A 15,357-nucleotide genomic window follows, 5' to 3' on the forward strand; every position below is an offset into this window, starting at 1 on the left:
GAGTCCTCCCATCTGCTGAGCTCTTTACAAAATGAGGATTTCACAGCCCGGATCCTGTTTGAGCCTCACCACAATTCTGAGAGGTAGAGGCAGGTCTTGTACAGAGGAAGAAAACAAGCCTCCCAGACAGTGTCAAGCTCGGCTGCAGAGTGGACCCACCTGGAGGGTTTGAAAACAAAGCCCCCAGAGACTCTGACTGGGTCCCAGTGTGTCCTGGGTGTGGGGATCATTAAAGGTCCTCAGATGACTTTGATGTACACCCAGGTGGAGGACAGCTGACTGCAGGAGAGGGAGGGGAATGACATTTGCAGACACCTGCAATGTGCTGGTGTTTCACAGACATTGACATTATTGGTTCCTCAAAGCAGCCCTCAGATGAAAGTATTAAATATTATTCTTATTTTAGAGATGAGGAAACTGAGTCTTGGGACAGGAAGGTCACTATTATGCTGAAAGACACAAAGTTAGGAAGCAGGGGCAGGACCTGAACACCCAATCCAGGGCTCTTTTCACCAAAGCACACATTTCCATGGGTGACTGTCCCTCAGCTCACCTATTAAGGGCCCAGTCCTGGGTAGGGGGCAAACTGAGAAAAGTTCTACTTTGATTAACTGCTCAAAAGTTTGCCAGCAAAATAATATAAAAAGACAAAAACTACCATATATCATCAATTCTAAAATGCCTGTGTTTTGTATGCATCTTATCATTGCTCTCAGCAAATAACAAGAGTGACAAAGTTGTCATTGTCTTGACTAGTACATCGAACTTGCAGAACAGCAGTTGGCAGTTTGGAAGGAAAGCCTGAAGACAATAGTGGCGCACTCTTTCAAGAAATGTGGTTCTGTCAACGCACTTGTTGGCACAGAAGACAATCTTTTGTGGAAAAACACAGACGTGAACAATTGTGACTCAGACACCAAATGTGAAGGAATTTTAGGGACATGGGAACCAATTGATCTGGCTAACATTTTCCTTGTTTCCTTTTGCTTAAAAAAGTTACATATGGTAAAAGAAATCTTTGTCCAAATAAAACTGTAAGAGCACTTTAAGTACAAAATGAAGTTTACAAATGAGAAGGAAGCATCGTGACATAGCTTAATTCTTAGTGTTTGCATTTGTTTCCTGGAGCGGCCGTAACAAAGTTCCACAAACTGGGTGGCTTAGCACAACTGAAATTTATTCTCCCAAAGTTCTGGAGGCCAGAACTCCGAAATCAAGGGCTTGGCACAGCCACGCTCTCTGAAGTTTCTAGAAATGGATCTTTCATTGCATCTTCCAGCTTCTGGTAGACCCAGGCATTCTTTGGCTGGGTCCTAGCATAACTCCAATCTCTGCTTCCTCCTTCTCACGTGGCTTTGTTCTGTGTATCTGTATGCCTTCATGTGGCATTTTCCTTGTGTCTCTCTGTCCTCTTGTTATAGCGACACCAGCCATAGTGGATGGAGGGCTCACCCTACTCTAGCGACCTCATCTTAACAGGTTACATGTCATAGGCTGTTTCCAAATAAGGCTCTGGAGGTTAGCACCTCAATATACCTTGAGCACAGTTCAACCCATACCAGTGGTAAGTAGAATAATTCTTAGTGGTGCAGAAAATAATAGTGTAACACAATCCAGGACATCATAGATTAACATACTTCAGTATTTTCAGCAACATGTTAGTTTTGGGTTTTATGTCCCTTTTCTTGCGCTCACTTCAAGCAAAGATGTTCGTCACCCTCTTTGGAGGCAGGTTTCCCCTTTGTTACCCTTTGTCCCCCTCTGTCCTGGCCCCTCCCCACTCAGCACAGTCAATGCTAATTAACAGTGGTTTAATTATCAGCCCAGCATGGAAGTGCTCATGGCCCAGGTCCTTTGAGAGTTATATCCACAGTAAAGCTGTACCAGATCCTGGAAGGCTGGCTGTGTTACATGCCCTTAGGGAGAGACCAAGTGGCTTAGTGGAAAGTTCACAGCATTGAGAATCTGTCAACCTGGTGGCTCCGCCATGTTTTAACTGTTGATCAGTGGCTTCCGAACCTCCATTCCCTCAACTGCAACTATACTCACCCCACAGTTTTGTTGGGAAGATAAAATGTAGTGGAAATACCTCGTTAAATTATGAACAGTATGCAAGTGTGCGTAGATGGTTTCTGTTTCATCCTAGCATGGTCTGTAACTGGCACATTGTCCAGGGACTGGGAGGGGCCCGGGTGGATAGAGTTGCCTGGGTAACATTTGTGCACAGACATCAAATTAAGTTTCAAAAGTTGAACTAGAATTGTAGAATATCCATTTGTTCATTTTAATAAAATAATGCCTAGTAACGAACATTCCTAGCTTCTTCTATGTTTTTATTTGTACAAATGTTTAGGTCCATGGTCCTAATTGGAGCAGTGTTCTAAAACTAAATATGGAAGTTAACTGTATATTATTGTTCAAGAAGGGGAATAATTAAGTTTTATGCATGTCATCGGTGTCACATCTAAGCGGTAATAAAAGGCATTGTGTGTGAAAGGTTAAAATTCAGAGAAGGAGGAAGAGAGAATAAGTCAGTGGCCTTTTAGTTATAATGTGAGAAATATAGTTTAGATACTAGGGAATACCTCTCTAACATTAAGGGCTTTATCACACATAAAATTATAACACTGAAATCTTCCCCAGAGGTCTTTTTAAATAGTTTATAACCTCGTCACTCTGTTCTCAATAATTTTATTTATAATAAAAAACAATCTAAATGACCAATAAGGAGGAAATAACTGGGTAAATTATGGTACATGATGCTATAGAATATGTAGGTAGCCATTAGAAAGTAATATATGATAGCTAAGTAGCAGCATATTAAAATTCTCATGGTAGGATACTCCGTGAAGAAAGAATACACGATTTCATCTATAGTTATGATTACTAGTATATAAAAATTAGGTGTGAATACTAATTAGGATTGAATGAGAATGCAGAAAAATAAGAACAATTGATAGGGTTACATGGTATCATTGTTAAAAAACTGTTCTTCAGTTATTTATGTGTTACAAGTGAAAATATATATTTTTAAGGATGTTCATCTCTCTTGAAGTGTAACTGTGATCTTCACTGAGGACAAGAAGATAAGCTAACAGACTCAGAAAGCCTCCTCCAATTTCAGGATTCCTACATTTCTGAGTTGCAAGGAGGCATAGTGCCCAGAGAGTGCAGCATTCCAAAGCATCGCTAGTTTCCATTAAAACTTAATTTATGGAATTAAAAATTAATTTCATGGAAATGAATTTGAGCAGGCTTTTCATTAGAGTACACTTGGTCTAATTGAGTTTGGAGTGATGGTAATAGCCATTCTGCACTCTTATTTAAAAAGGTGAAATCCGATGTGAGTCTTTTTGTTCTTGAGCTGCCAGGAAACAACATATAGATGAGAGTTTTCAAGTTTCCAGTTTGCTCTTGCTTAATGAAGATCCTCTCAAGGAAAGGTGCTGTCTCTAGGAAATTCTTCATGACGAATCTGATATAATGGGAGTCCCTAAGTAGAAGCCAATCCAGGCCTCCCTTTAGTGAGTAGAGCAGACAAAGGCCTCGCTGTGGAGCCAAAATAGGAAGCTGCCAATTCAGACTCCTTTCCCAAACTCAGTGACACTCTTGATTGGATACTTGCTTCTATAGTAAAAGAAGGTTTCAAGAGGGGCATGTCGTGCTTATCTTTCCAGGTTGAGAACTCAGCATTTTAATGTTCTCCATTAATGAATACACACATGTGCACACGTGTGCACATACACAGAGCTGTGAAAAGGTGCCCCACAGATCTCTGCTGTCAGGGAGAATAATTGATCAAGGACCCCAGCTGCTGTGCTCTGAAATCGATCCCTGTGTGGCAACAGGCCACACTTCCCACAGGGACTGTGCACAGCAGGGGTGCTGAGGCAGGCCCATCCCTGGGAGACACAGTGCTCCTCTGACAGCCGAGTTTAGATCCCCATCAGCCCTGCAGAACCTTCCCCAGGCTGTGGGGCAGGTGAGGATGAATTTGCCCAGCTTTGTTCACACTTTCCTTTACTTACAGTCAGACTTGGATCAAAGTTTCTTGTATTTTCTCTCCTAATTGAATCCTTGGCATCTGCTTCTTAGAGTATATATATGTATATTCTCTAAGACACACTCACATCTATAGATATATACACATATATCTCTGTATATAGACACACATATACATAAGTGTATATATGTATATGTATATTTGAGTCATGATTTATTTCCATTTGATGGACATTAGCTGTGTCCATATTTTTGGCATTATAAAAATATTCATTCATCTCATTTTTCCAATTATTTCATTATTTCTTTAGAGGGAATTTTTTTAAGCTTGCTACAGTGACTGTCCCTTGTTGGAATGTCTCCAAAGAACTCATGGACCCAATGCCACACCTAGCACTTCTTTTCCACATCCACACATTTTCTGGTAGAGTTAGAATTTCCCTGGAAAAAGAGCCCCAGCCCTTCCTGTGTCGGCGTGCAGAGCAAAGAAGGGAGGAACTAGCCTCCCACAGGTTCCTCCACAGTCCCAGGCAGCAAGGAGGGGAAAGGATTTTTGTATCTGTGGCCTCTTCTTCGTTCCCTTTCTGCTGTCACTCTTGACTTGGGCCCTGCTGTCCTTTTCTCATCCTGTATCCATTAGAGTTCTTGACTGCAAACAACAGAAACTGATTCCACATCACTTCAGCAAAAGAGTTGTTGTGGGAAAGACATCAGGAGCTCACAATCCATGGGAGGCTGAAGGATCAGTCTTGAGGGAGCCCCAGGGCTGGGCTGCAGGAACCAAATAAAGCAAAGATCGTTTACTAGTCAGTGAACTTCTGGGATAATAGGCTCCCAGAGTTCTTTGCCTTTGCGTCACTTTCCCAAGATTCTAGGAGAGAGATACCCAGGGAGGCCTTCCTGAGGCAGGGAGAGACTTGGCACCTGCAGCTGTCAGGCACCTAGAATTTCACTCCCACCAACACAGAACCCAATGGACTTGAGGTCATTTCTCCAAGTACACTGGGGAGATTTGGGAAGAGGAAAAATGAATGCTGGGCCACGAAATATAATAAAAATAATAATCAATATCCAGCACACACCTCTTTATACATGTTCGTCATCCTTGAGTTTGTAGATGTTCAGGGACCAGCCACAGCTATTGAATGATAAATTAGTTATTGTCCAAGTGAAAGAAAGTTTCCTGATTGGGCAAAGCCTAGCTGTTGCCAGGAGCCTCTTGAACTAGCTCAGCTCGTAAGTTTCATTTTCAGCCAAGAGCTTGGGATTCTGTCTGACTGTCCAAAAGTGCAATGTTGTCCATACAAGGACAGCAGCAGCAGCCATCAATTCCTTTTCAAAGGTTCTCATGTACCTTCTAGGTCTTTGCTATGGGACTGGCTGGCTCTCCAGGCAGGTTTTATTGTTTGTTGTTTTTTGGGAGATTTTTTTTTTAGCTGATTCCCAAATATGATAGCACGCAGTACTGTCAACCAATTAAAGGCTGAGAAACCCTCCAAAAAAAATGATCTTTGCCATACCCCAAGTTCTAATGCTTTAAAAATAATAATCACCATCATCTACGCCATTTCACTCTCTCCCTCCCAGAATCCACATTAATCTTCTTTCTTAATAGAAATGTTTCATTGTTTTATTTCACTTAATGACTCTGACCACATTATCTTCTTTCCTTGAGAATACTTTTCTCCATATAATTCTTATTTTAAAGAAATTCACTTTGAGCCATACATGAGATGAACTTGCTTTTGCTGAGAAAAAAAAAAACACATGATATACAGATGAAATTTGGATTCGTGGAAACAAATTCCAGAAGACAAGTGTTCAGGTTGAGATTCGAGTAACATACCAGTATTGTCATTCCAGGTAAAGATGGCCTTGCAACAGGAAGGATTTGACCGGAAAAAGCGAGGGTACAGAGACATCAATGAGATTGACATCAACATGAATGATCCTCTTTTCACAAAGCAATGGTATCTGGTGAGTGTCTCTGTGTTCTTTCTAACATTTCTCATGTTGAGACTCCGGATAAAAGATGTATGTCTATTTCCTCGTTATGCAGTGGGAGATTAGCCAGCAACCTGCTCAATGAACCTCCCTGTCCCCTTCAATATGTATTGATTTTCTGTCACCACCTGTGCATGTGGTTCCCTAATCTGCTTTCTTCTGGGCCTACTAAAATCCATGCTCTCCTAGGGTCAATCAAAGCTACTACCAACAACTGATCCAACTCTCCTAGGCTCTGAAAAAGCACACCAGCGTAGGAGTGAAAACTTGCAAAAATGCATAAAAGTTAATCAAATTTCTGCGAGGAGCAAGCCAGAGCTCTCAACAGGCAGAGTAACAAGAGGACGTAATGAAGTTACAGGCGTAAGAGAAAGAATCTGGTGACTTCACAAGGGGCAAGCAAGAGAGCTTAGAGACTAAAGTAGCAAAAGTAGCATCTATTAGTACTTACTAAAACAGTGGCAGGAAATCAATTCTATTGGGCTTGATGGATGCAGGTTTCCAGGCATCAAGACCCAGTCTGTCTGGTGAAGTGAGTATTTACTGGCTCACCAGCAGTCCACATGATCCACTGGACTGGTTAATCTGTGTTCAAAAGGGGAGCAGTGACTCCAAACCCACCCGAATTACAGGGCATATTGAGAGAAAGAGTGCCTAATGTATAAATGTGGATGAAGCTTTGTTTTCTTCAAGATTAAAAGGTGATGAGCAAAACAGAGAACTAAATTACAGCTACATTATATGTGTCACAATTTCCCTCCTGGGACTGCAGAGCTTGACTCTGCCTTATGCTTTGGGGCATGGAAGTCTGAAAATATGATCTGCGTAAATGAATGAGCTTGTGTGTGTTAGTCAGGATAGGCTAGGTTTGTTGCAGTAACAAACAGCCCCCATATCACAGTGGCTTATCAAAATCAAAGCCTGTTTCTCACTCTTGCTACACGACGAATGTTTTTTAACACCTTCAGGGACTCAGGCTGGCCAAGCTCCTTCGGAGCTCCATCCCGACAGAGCTTTTATAAGCCCTTCAGCTAGGAAATGAAGCAAATTGTACACTGGCTCTCAAAGCCTCTGCTTGTATGTGACAAATGGCACAGAAGATCACATGCCATTGGCCAAAACCAGTCATGTGCCCATTCTAACCTCAGAAGGGGTGGAGAGGTGTAGTCTTAACATGTGCCTAGAAGGAGGAGGGCAGTAATTTTTGTAAAGAGTCCTAATGACATTCACATAATGTTTTAGCAATAACAAAATAGCCACTGATCATGGTGGGCTTTTGCCAGTACAAGCTCTGACTTACTATTTTTTTACAATCCATCTTTGAGAAAATCTGCCCAGGACAAAGATGCATGAAAAGAGAAGAGTGAACATACTAATTTGGAATTTTTCTTCATGTTCCTTTCTTTCTTTTTGGGTTTTTTTTTGGGGGAGTGGGAAGTAGGCTTTATTTTTCTGCATTAGAACATGCACTAAAAGTGAACCAGTTACCTTTAATTTAGTTCAACAAATATTTTTGAGTAAAACTTTGTGTGGTGATACAAAGTTAACTAGGACATGCTCCTTCCTGCAAAGGATGATATTTAGTGAAAAAATTATCTTCCAATAAGAATAATCCAAGACAATGTGTGCTGAATTCAAAACGTGAGGTATAAACAAAGAACTACACAAGTGAGCATTTAATTCTAAATCAGGGAGGGTTTCTTGCAATGGCAGCTCTAAGATTTTTTTATAGAAAGAGTTTAAAGATAGCACTCTAGTTATAAGAGATGGGGGTTGCATGTTTACATAAAACATCAAATGTTTATATCAAAAGTGGAGAGGAAAGGCTGTAAGAGGTGGCTTGGGGCAGGGGGGACACACAAAAGTACTGTTTCATGGAAGGTGTCGCCTTTGACCTGGCCCTGGAATATTAGGTGACTGCAGAGCTATCAAGAAAACATTACATGGGTGCTTTACAACCCCAAACTATTAATATTCTCTGCTTTGCAATTCCCATACCAGATCAATACCGGGCAAGCTGATGGCACTCCTGGCCTTGATTTGAATGTGGCTGAAGCGTGGGAGCTGGGATACACAGGGAAAGGTGTTACCATTGGAATTATGGATGATGGTGAGTATTCCAAAGCCTTTACATTATTTGGAACCAAGGAAGTGTGTCTTGGCATGCCTTTGGAATATAAAAGATTTGTTATGTTGTGTTGGAAACACTAATCAGAAACAGAATAGACAGATACTAGTTCTATTGACTACAGGCACTATGACCAAATCTTCACCCTTCTCCATATCAGTGGTCTTCAAACTTGAGGTTGCCCTTAACACATATTTGTTGAATTAATAAATAAAAAACTAAACAGACAAACAAATGAAAGCTGCCTGTCACTCAAGTGTAATGACTTATTGGGCCACGGCTTACACCTTACCTTAAAATGTCTTCTACATCTATGTATATTTACCACTGATTTCTCTAGACTCACATTGTTCAATGTAGTAGCCATTAGCCATATGTGGCTATTTACAGTTAAATTTTAATTAATGAAAGCTAAATAAAATTTAAAATTCAATTTCTCCATCCCACTGGCTTCATTTGGATAGCCACATGGGGCTAGCAGCTGCCGAAATTCAATCCAATTCAATTTCCATCATCACAGAAAGTTCTATTAGACAGTATGACTCTAGATTCATAACACAGCTCTTTGGTAACAGGACTGGGATTTGGGGAATTTCGACTTTATTACTACTTGCAGAGTGAACCCTTGTAAAGCAACCTTTGATATCTTTTTATTACAGACAACCCCTACATGTTATTATTTTCTGTATATCTGCCAGACAAAGATTTAGCAGAGCTATATCTGTGATATGAAAACCAACAGGTTGATGAATTGGCATTTTTCCAGCTACACACATCCTTGGCTCTACCAAGATCCTGGAGAATCACTGCCTTGCAGTTGTCTCACTGGGGACACGTTGTTGCCCTTCTTTACCCATCTGGGTTCCCCAGCAAAGAGCTCCACTGTGTATCACTGGTCCGATGACATGCAGCGGCTGTACAAAGATGAAACAATGGAGCCTTTCCCTTCTGAAGATCCCCAAAGAACACCATTCTCTAAAGCAAGCCTTTGAAGCCGAATGAGTGGGGCAAACAAGGGGAGCCAGCCTGCTTAATAGCTGTGCTGTCTTTGTAGGGGCTCATTAAGAATCAACTTAAAAACAATGCCCCTGTTTTCTGATGTGAGAGATGTTTTGAAGTGGACATAAAAGCTTGCTCCAGTGAAGAGGGCTAATTTCAATGCAACAGTGTATTATAAAACCAAGTAGATTTTTTTTAATTTTTCTGTTTTTCTGCATTGTCCACATTATTCTGTGGATGATGGTATAATGATGATGATAAGAAATATAATACATCAAGTGTTTACTATAAGTTAAAGACTGTCAATGAATTGTCTCTCATCTTGAAAACTGCTTTGCAAGGTAAATAATAGTCCCATTTCAAATATGCAAAAACCAAGACTCAGAGAGAGGACATCACTTGGCCAAAGCCACACAAACAGCACAGTGTCTGAGCCTGGGTTGGGACTGGCTGGGCTCATCTCAAAGCCTATGCTCAACTCCAATGCCACCCCACAGCCTGAAGTGACCATCTTCGAATTAGGGTCCGGAACAAGGGTCAACAATCTTTAAATACATCAGTCTTTACACCTTCTGACCCCTTTCCTCCTGCAGATCTTGGGAGGGGAGTGGAAGGACAAAGCATAATGACTGTGGGTGGGAAGCGACTGACTACACTCTCTCAGGCTATAGAAGGCAGTTTTAATGACAGCGATTGTTTCACCTATCAAAACACTGACAGTGAAATCTAACACATATACCATAGTTCAGTGACTTCTAGTACAGATATTATTTGTATAACCAGAAAAAGACAAAGGAAAATTTCTTTTTAGCAATATGCATCCTAATAGAAGCTATTCTTTCCAAGGCAAGCTATACCAGTGGCACAGCCTCAGTAGGCATGCAGTGAAGATGCCAGCTATAGAACAGACTTGATGATACTTCTAGCTTTTAAGTATTGCATCCCCATATAGTCATTAAATGCACCAGCTGCTGGGCTCAGCACACCACATGCACTAATTAGTTTCTTTATTCCCAGAGGCCAAGAAACTTGCTCAAAGTCCTGCAGCCAGTTATTGAGGTGGTTAGGACTCAAACTCCAGTCTTTGACTCCAAAAACCTCTGCTCCTAACCATTATGCTAGGTGGTGTCAGGAACCTGCCCTGTTTCTTGGAGGGCTGGGTGCTCAGATGTAACTACTGCAAAGATTATATGGTTCTGCAGACCCAGATGAGAGCTTTTCAACTGCCCTTGAAGTTCCACAGTACTTTCTAAGGTCCAGGTGTCTGATGGAAGGAACTCAGTAGTGTTTATAGACAATAATTCTACCCTTGGAACGACTACTAGGCAACAAGACAGACCCACATTGGGGAGAAAGCAAAGGACTCCTGCTGAGAGATTCAAGGCCTTGGGCTTGAAGAGACAAGCATCCACTCCCAAGAACACCTTGCTGGAAACCATTTGCCCTTTGCCTAATGGCTTTTCTCACCGAGCCATGTTCTCTTATTATTTCCATGCCAGGGTACGTTCTCCTAATGCACGGCTATCCACACCCTGTTAAATAATAATCACTTTTCCTCCCCGGAGCCAATTTCATTTCAGAAGAAATGCCAGTTGATGCTTTAAAAATGTCAGGATCTCTACAAATCTTTTTTAGATTGCTCCTCTGATGAGCCATCCATCTTGCAGTCACTAAGCCCCTTAGTGCTGACATTTATGTCAAAAGTGTTATCCTTGGGCCCCAAAGTCTAATTGGCTTCACTCCTCTGAAGTGTGTCTAGGGGCAGCTGTCTCTCCACTCGGGCGGTGCAGCGTCCTTCACACCTTCCCATGGGAAGGGAAATGCAAGGCTGGGGGTTCAGAGATGGGGTGCTCAACCCCACAGCAAGTCTGCTGGAATCAGCCCCATAAAGAGGGTGCTTTCTTGAACAGCTTTTCTGAGTATATAGTAGCGGGTATTAACCTTTGGTTCCTGTGTCGTTGTTGTGTTTTCACAGGGATTGACTATCTCCACCCAGACCTGGCCTCCAACTATGTAAGTACAAGCTGACTTCCGTGGGGACACACGTGCATCTTAATTGCCCTGGTGCCCCTGGTTGTTAGAAACGTGTATAAACACATGCATGCAAGCACACAGGAACATGAGCACACACACACAGGAATACACACGCATGCACAGGAACATACACACACGTATGCACACAAGACTGTGAGCACCCACATGCACTCACAGACACACGTGCAGTCACACAGACAGAAACCTACATATGGACACAGGCTAGAACTGGCCATCATGTTGGAGCCGCAGCTCAGGTCAAAGGCAAACAGACAAGGCATGCAGCCTGGCAACAGGAGAAAAAATTTGAAGTGTGGAAGAACAGAGGGCCAAGGAAATAGGTACAGGGAGGGGTGAGGAAGAGAGAGACTTGGCAAGGTTTAAATCAACTCTAGCTGATGATATTGAATCAGAGGGTGGAAACGAGCCATTTGGGTTCTTGTTGGACAAAACCAAAGGCAGAAAGCCAAAAAGTGCAGGAACTCGCATTACAGCCATAGCCTTAGAAAGTAAAAACGTTATCTTTTTTTATTGCTTATGACACTGAGCATGTAGTAACCCTTGACAAACAAGAAATGTTAACCAAGAATCACAGTAAGCCCTGCTGGGCTAGAACCACACACTGTAATTTCTGATTCAGCAAGTCACACACTGCTTTCCTGATGACACCCACAAGCCCTTTAAATAGAATCGATCACTTTATTTTAACCCAGGGGAGTACAATATTCAGGCATTGGTGTGTTCACTTAAAATTATCCAAACTAGTTCTCAGCTAGTAATGTATTTCTGTAACCTCCAGATCTAGGTATTAAAAAAATGCAATCTTAGTAGTTGAAGAGGTTCATATTTAGAAGAACAAGGGCTTAAATAGGAGAAAGGATGGTTAATCAGCAAAAGTGTTTGGGGGTCAACAATCTGGGTCATTTGTCCTGGAAAGTGTGTTTCCATATTGCACAAAGCGAGTGAGGATTTTCCATGTGTTTAATGCACTGGACATCAAACAGGGTTCTGCGTGGGTCCTGTAAATCAAGAAGGGTATAAATTATGCTGAGCATCTTTTTTAATATTAGGAAAAAAAATGTTAAATGAACCATTGGCACAGTCCAGTCAATATGGCCCCAGAGGGAAATGACAGAAATTAAACCAAAGCTATATTCCCAGTGACGATACTCCAGGCATGTAGAGTGTGGAGTCTAAGGTCACAGCTGTCCCCTGTTCCCGCAGCTGTCTTCCCCGCTGCACACACGATGGAGCTGCCTGGGGGGCTGGTGGCTCGCTTCCTTAGATGGGCTGCCCCGACGACGCAGTCCTCACCTGCCTCCTGGTGACCTTGGCTGACTATTCCGGGGCCTCCCCGCTTTCCCTGCGTCCCCAACAACTTCAGGGCCCTGTGGATGTCTCTGATGGGGAGACCCGATGTCTCTGATGGGGAGACGAGAAGCCTGCGCACTGCATTTTCTCTAAGGCTCTGATGTGTCGGGGGGAGCTTTTCCTTACCCAGATGTGGCAGGGGCGGCGGGTTCGGCCTCAGAAGGCTGTCCCCACCCGCACCCCACCACCCCACACGCAGAGGCATTGCCATCCCCCACGGTCCGCTCCCGCTCCAGGACCCAGCGCCTCCAGAGCAGCCACATTGTTCATCTTGCCACTTGGAGACTTCAAGGTGGGTGGCGCCGGTCGTCGGGCCGGAAAGCTGCGGCCACGTGGCCTCCCTCCTGCAAAATGCCCAGCCCCGCCAAGGCCGCGGATGCCAGACGCTGACTTCGGCATCTTTCCCTTCCCCCGCCCAGCCTGGCCTTGCCTGGCAGGCTGCTCCCAGCACCAGCTGCCAGATTCAAAAGAGATCGTCATTCACTGGGGGAAAAACCCTCCGGGGCCCCACTGAGCCGCAGGTACAAGGCTAGCGGACATGCGATTCATCTGCCCAAAACCCTCATCAGAAATTGGAAACTGAGACGTGCCAGCTGCCCTCAGATCTGCAGCACGGGAATATGCCTGGAGAACTCTATGCGTTCTGTGAGTGTCGCCTTCTTTTTTCTTTCTTATCCAAAAACCTTTTTTTCTAACTAAAAAATAAATGCATGCTCTCAGTCAAAAATTTGAAAAAGCGTAAAGCAGATTCAAAACTAGCCATAGTGCTACCATTCTTAATATTTTGACATATTTTTGGCCTTTCATTGCTATGTGTATATTAAATAATTTTAATGAAATTTGGCTCCTGTTGCATATTCTCCCCTTCCACGTGATATGCCATGAACATTTTTTATATTATTAATTATGTTCTTCGAAACATAATTTGAAGAGCTATACTTCATACCGTAATTAATTTAAACATTCCAGTCCCCAATTGGAATGTTGCTTCCAAAGGGTGTCCCACTCTAAGAGGGAAACAGCAGAGAGTGACATGAGTGTATTCCAAGCCACAACCTGCTAAGGAGAGCTGAAAGAACTGGAAAAGTTTATGCTGGGGGAAAAACAAACAAAAACTTAAGCACCTGAAGTAGGTTTTCAAACATTTCAAATTCTCCTTGTGGGATGAGTCATTCAACTTGTTCAGTAATTTCGGAAAAATTCCCACCAATGGGTGCAACTGCAGAAGGAAGATTTTAATTCAGTCAAAGGAAGAACTGTCTAGTGATGAAGGTTAATCAATAAATGAAAGTAATGAATTCTCCATACCTGAAAATGTTCAAGAGGAGGATGGATGGCCACTTGCCAGGGATGTTGTCAAAGAAATGACGTCTATGCTAAACTTAAACCAAATGACAATTAAGAATTGAACAGAAGATGTGATTTCTGTACAAAACTGCACATCTTGATAACATCCATCCAGAGCAAGTCTTCAACGTGCATCCAATACTTGGAACCTTACAAAGAAATTATATATATTTACACACGGCTGTGAATATTTTCTCCCTCTTTGGCATAGATGAGAAAACTGAACATCCAAATATCTCATCCTTAAAACCTCAGCAGAGAGCCCAAACCTCTGGTTTTTATGAGACATGGTATCTCTCCCGCTCTGTGTAGAGTGGAGAGTGACAACTTTGGAGCTACTAACCACATTTATCTTCTTTATTTTTAATTAAAAATTTTACACTCTCATTAACAGAATGAGGATGGCAAATAGAGTAGACCTGCCCAGGAGAGCAATGAAATCAGTGGATAGTGATAGGCTCGGAAATTGTTTGAGCAGAGCATCGACAGGCGACTTCACACCTTGTTAAGTGACTTAATGGCTCAGATGGAGGGAGCTAGCCCAGTGCCCTTTTAGAGACGGGTACTTTGGAGAGGCCTTTGTTTGGGTTTCCCCAGAAGCAGATGAGGGTTTGAATACAAGTAGTTCATTTGGGAGGTGATTCCAGGAAGCAGAGGTAGAGGAGGGAGGAACAAGGCAGGGAAGGGAACAATATATGGGGCATTATCAAAGAAGTTATCACAGTGGGTAGCTGGAGTTTAATCCCACTGGGGAACTCTGGGAGACAGCATGGACTGTGAATAGGATACCCAGGGAGGCTCCATCAGTCTTGGTTGAGGGCTGGTCCCAGGAGATGTTAACATCACAGCACTTCCTACCTCCCCACAGCCTGGGGAAAGCCCTTGGCCAAAGTGTGGGTACAGGCAACTGGAGATCCCCAAGGACATGAGGGTGCCAGGCCAAAGGGATATGCAGCAACATCTGCCCCAGATAGGATGCCTTGGGAATTTATTAAAGGTTAAAATAAAGACGTTCTGTGTTGGGGGAAAAAAAAAAACCCTCCTCCTTGTTACTGATTTATTTTCAGTGAGTACTAAAAACTCCACCCAAGGCTCTTCAGAAAATTTCTTCCTAATCAAACCAAGCAAAATGTTTCCCAAAGCAGAATTATTTTCAAAGCTTGGTTATTCTGTATATTAAAAGAGAGGGATCAGAGTTTGCTGGTAGTCTGGTGTTCTTTCCATTAAACTGAGAAAATACTTTGAAAACTGCAAATCAATATATAAATGAAAGTTGTTAGTGCTAATTTAATTCGACAAATCTGTACAGAGTCCGTTGAGTGTTAGGAGCAAAGGATAATAATAGCCACTTGTATTATTACTGTATTGTTCTGTGATTGAATTTAATCAGAGGGATTCAGTCCCACTGGTGAAAGCTTACTATTCCAAATAATTACAATTCTCTTTTTTCCACCCCAATAGTAATAACGTGA

General features: G+C 42.5%; 1 protein-coding gene across 3 annotated transcripts in view; it reads left to right on the forward strand.

The window, feature by feature from the left end:
• PCSK2 (proprotein convertase subtilisin/kexin type 2) overlaps positions 1-15,357 on the forward strand; it is a 188,964-nt gene that overhangs the window by 98,840 nt on the left and 74,767 nt on the right. For all 3 annotated transcript variants that reach the window (XM_045529543.1, XM_045529542.1, XM_045529544.1), the window contains 3 exons: positions 5,866-5,979; positions 8,008-8,116; positions 11,109-11,146. In XM_045529543.1, coding sequence (XP_045385499.1) covers positions 5,866-5,979; positions 8,008-8,116; positions 11,109-11,146 — 261 coding nt within the window. The remainder of the gene's footprint in view (positions 1-5,865; positions 5,980-8,007; positions 8,117-11,108; positions 11,147-15,357) is intronic.

Source organism: Lemur catta, chromosome 17 (assembly GCF_020740605.2).
Source record: "Lemur catta isolate mLemCat1 chromosome 17, mLemCat1.pri, whole genome shotgun sequence".
NCBI classification, from domain to species: domain Eukaryota; kingdom Metazoa; phylum Chordata; class Mammalia; order Primates; family Lemuridae; genus Lemur; species Lemur catta.